The sequence below is a fragment of the Bidens hawaiensis genome, unplaced genomic scaffold (assembly GCF_021521415.1).
Source record: "Bidens hawaiensis isolate Kalapana, Puna unplaced genomic scaffold, B.hawaiensis_p1.1 tig00047737_1, whole genome shotgun sequence".
Classification (NCBI taxonomy): Eukaryota; Viridiplantae; Streptophyta; class Magnoliopsida; order Asterales; family Asteraceae; genus Bidens; species Bidens hawaiensis.
Window position 1 is genome coordinate 123616 of NW_027506057.1, and position 4145 is coordinate 127760.

Genomic DNA, 4145 nt, shown 5'->3' on the forward strand with positions numbered 1-4145 from the left:
TTATACGTATTGATTAAAGTATTAAACATGAACATGAGGGTTTGGTTTTTGCTTTGATATCTTTATAGAGCTTAAGACAATTGATTTTTTTAATTTACTAGCCAACGACTAGTTTTTCATCGCAAACCACAACATCTAACGGCTCCGTTAGCGCTTTGATTGGAAAGGTGCTTAACGTCCACTTTTGTTGATGTAAACGGCGTTTAACGGCCACCACATATAGTCTTACAAGATGACCTTATTGTTATTTATAGTCCTAGGATCTCCACACTCCACTTTTCGTCTATACGGCTCTTATAAGGCTATGTAGACCGTATATGACCTGAAAAAAGTTGTTTTATGTGTCCACTCCATACACTTATCAATCATGCGTGACCGTATAGGCCGATATAACCTTTTACGAGCCGTATATCACCATGAAGGAGATGTATGCGTTTAAAACAAATTTCCTAATCACATAAAACAATTCAATTTCAAGTGGTTTTTATTACAAATATTTTCTTTCATAGTTGATCAATGATCGGCTGCTCAACATCAAACGCAAAGTTTAATAAACACAAAGCCATCTTAAACTCAAACTAAACGCTTAATAAACAGGCACACCAAAAACCTTCACACAAGCAGGCCTGGACAAGATATCCGCAACCCACGCGCTGACATGAGGTCGCACGTCAAACACGCGTTTGATCTTCGTCCCCATTAGATGCTTAACCATAGGAGTGTGGGTCAGATCCGCCAACGAGAAGCTGTCTCCGCCCAAATACTTGCTCTCGGACAACCGCGCTTCATACACGTCAAGCACGCTCACCAACTTCTTCTCTTCAGCATTCACGATATCCTCATCACCATTCTGTCCGAATAAAAACTGCTTCATGCACAGCTCCCACATTAATGCCGATGTCGCCTGATTAAATTGATGAGCCTCCACTTCCATCCACACTGCTTCCACGGCCGCCTTCTTCGGGTCCATGTTTATTAGACATGTCCCCTTGTCAGCGTATGTGCGTGATATGTATTGTGCAATCGCCCTTGATTCTGCAACAAATTAATATATAGCAAACCCTTTTTTGGAACGACCAACTAAGTAACGCCGGGTATTCTGTGTGTGGCCCCCATTGGTTAAAGGTAGCCCGAGCCAGCCACAAGTCTGGACGGACGGAGCCCCTAGCGGTCCACCTATTGAGGGATTCCCCGGGTAAAACTCGACCCCCACGTCCGCCAAACGGCACGACAGCGAGGAGCCGGTAAAACCGGGTGAGATCAGGACTCGAACCCTGGCAAGTCAGGGTCATCCCTCATATCTCTCATATAAATTGGTGATAGTGAGGTTTGAACCCCTTACCTCTCACTAGTAAAGTAAGTGCTCTCTACCATTGAGCCACATTAGTAAACTACTTAGCGTCTGAGGGTGTGGAGCTACTATGCCTACTAATTAGTAGCCTTCATCTTTTTTGAATAATAATATTATGACAGAATTGTGATAGTATGATAATAAAATAAAACTTTGTTTTGCTATCTGAAAATAGCCGGAAACGCAGTTTGTTTTCCGTTTATCTTATACTCCGATGTAAACACTACTCTTTTTTAACAGAAAAATTAGTTAATTTGATAAACAACTAACTAACAGTTTTGAAATTAATACGCAACAAACGAAATTTGTGTGATGTAGATTTGTAGCCATGATTACCGAAGAGCTTGATATTGCCGTCCTCGAACGCAGGAATCTGGCCGAACGGCTGCATATACATACACATACACATATAGATCAAATATGAAGAAAGTGAATAAACGTGTATATGCAGAAACTACTTACTAATTACTGTGTGAGTTGTTCTTACATTTCGTGCAAGTATGTGAGGTTTTTTGTGTTCGCAGGAGGCTAAATGGACGGGAACGAGCTCGAAATCTATGTCCTTCTCGGCTAGGCAAAGCAGTACACGGTAAGTCCCTATGGAGAAGTCGGAGCCATAGACTTTGATCGCCATTAAAATGGTAGTTGAATGCTGATTTAAAATGTAGCTAAAAGAAAGATTAATTTGAGATTTGAGAAGATGATGGAAACATATATTGATGCATGAGATGTGGTGTGGTATAAATAAAGAAGGGGGGGGGGGGGACAAAAAAGTGAAATAAAAAACAAAAATACATCACCTAAGGTGATACAAGGATCGAATAGTTAGAAACCGAGTCGGGTGTGTTTTATTTATGTTTATGTTTAATATTTATTAATTTTTATATTTTGTTAAGTTAAGTGTCATTTTGATACCCGTGGTTTGTTCAATTACGTAACTTTAGTATCAATTTTGAACTTTTTGCAAATGACTACCTCACTTTTATAAAACATGCAATTTTAGTACTTTTTTCAAACCTCGTCTAATTTTGTCCCTTAGGTCAAGGGTAATTTTGGTATTTTATTTCTTTATTTTAAAGATTTTCCTCCTTTTATATCATGTAAGACACCCTCATCAACTCCACTGGTGGTCTACGCCGTCCATGGAATTCGACCGTCGTGCCAGAGATCTCACTAGCGAATTACTACACCGCCTGCACACCAATTCATCTTCCACATCCACATCCTCCTCCTCCTCCCTTCAAAACTCAAACCTATCCCAAACCTACATTAAAAAAAAACCACTTTACATATCAAAAACATTTTGGACCATTAACTTAATCTTTGGCTTCCAACAACCACTTAATCGTCTTTCCGGCCACATCCCTCTACCTTCTTGTGACGGTCCTACGACGTCTAGCAAGCCGTCGCCACCGTCAATTGATTGTTTGACATCGGAATTGGACCAATAGCTTCGTCGATTTCATTCTTTGGTGGCTCCTCCTTCAACAAATAAACATATCGGAAATCGGCAACCAACTATTGTCGCACCCGACCAGAACGTCGCTTCGTTGACGGTGTCCGCCGCGGATCTGAAAGCTCTGGTCACCACCGCCGCCAATTATCTGAAAAATCGATTATCTAAATCGATGTGTTTGTGTGCGGTTTTTGTTTGAATTGATAGTGTAGCGTAAATCGATGACTGGTGGTGTGTTTAATTTGGGGCTGATTTTTCCGCCGTAGACCTACACCGGAAAACCAGTGACAATGGCGGTGGGTGATTCATTTTTGTTTTATAGATATGATGCCTTTCAAAAGTTCAGATCTGTTGTATTGAAACGATGCGTTATAAGGCTATTAACTTATATGAAAAGAAAAAAAAAATACAAATTACTAAATTGCCCTTGACTTAACGGACAAATTAGACGAGGTAAGAAAAAAAGTACTAAATTGCATGTTTTATAAAAGTGAGGTAGCCATTTGCAAAAAAATCAAAATTGGTACTAAAGTTGCGTAATTGAACAACCATGGGTACCAAATTGACACTTAACTCTATTTTTTTAATTAAGAAAATAGTTCTTTTATACATCTTGGAGTTTTGGTATAACAGATAAAGGCATATTATTCATACATGTATTTAACGAAAAGTTTTAGCTGTGAACAGTTAGTGTAACGGACGTAAAGTGTTAAAAACCTTTTAATTTATGAATGTCGAAGAAGATTGAGGTGAGTGTGGGGGTGATGGAGATGAAAGATGGTTCCGGTGCGGCTATGGTGGCAGGTGGTTACAAACGGGTAGTTTGGTGGTGGCGTTTACAGGTTGGGGAGAGAGAGAAAGAGGTGAGCCGGTGTGGTGATGAAGAATAAAAGCGTGTTGTTTTTTAACAAGGGTAAACTAGGCATTTCACACACATTTAACGAAGATATTTAACGACCATTCATGATTTCATGGTGCTATCAATGTTATGCAAATTCAACCATATTAAACACCTAAATAATATCTTGACAACCACCAGGATCAGTTGTGTAATTGTTAAACTATGGGGATAAAGTGGTGCAATATCTGTAAAAGACAAGGACCAACAAAGCAATTAATTATTTATTTTTGCTATGTTTATGTTGTAAAAGAATGCTAATAAGATATATTTAGGCTTTAAATATTATGTCACAGTTGGTTTTAAAAAGATTTATTAGGTTTAGAAAAGTAAGATTTAAGTTTTTAACTTTTATTATAAAATATATATTAGGTTTTAAAAATTATAATTATGTTTAAGTTATGTTAAAAAAGAATAATAAAAAAGATATTTGTCACATC

At 38.3% G+C, this 4145-nt stretch overlaps 1 protein-coding gene across 1 annotated transcript; it reads right to left on the reverse strand.

The window, feature by feature from the left end:
- Positions 1–447: 447 nt before the first annotated feature.
- On the reverse strand, positions 448–2004 carry LOC143616536 (glutathione S-transferase APIC-like). Its single transcript, XM_077089340.1, has 3 exons — positions 1839–2004; positions 1688–1736; positions 448–1035 (listed from the first exon to the last, which is right to left on the reverse strand). The coding sequence occupies exons 1-3, from the start codon at positions 1983–1985 to the stop codon at positions 587–589; spliced, it is 645 nt and encodes a 214-aa protein (XP_076945455.1). The 5' UTR covers positions 1986–2004; the 3' UTR covers positions 448–586.
- Between the last annotated feature and the right edge of the window lie 2141 nt (positions 2005–4145).

Bases quoted from the DNA above. Each gene is read 5' to 3' on its own strand.
- LOC143616536 (XM_077089340.1), bottom strand. From the start codon at position 1,985: ATGGCGATCAAAGTCTATGGCTCCGACTTCTCCATAGGGACTTACCGT. The intron at 1,737-1,838 runs GTAAGAACAACT...ATGTATATGCAG, and splicing joins CTCACATACTTGCACGAAAT to CCGTTCGGCCAGATTCCTGC. The intron at 1,036-1,687 runs GTAATCATGGCT...AATTTGTTGCAG, and splicing joins CGGCAATATCAAGCTCTTCG to AATCAAGGGCGATTGCACAA.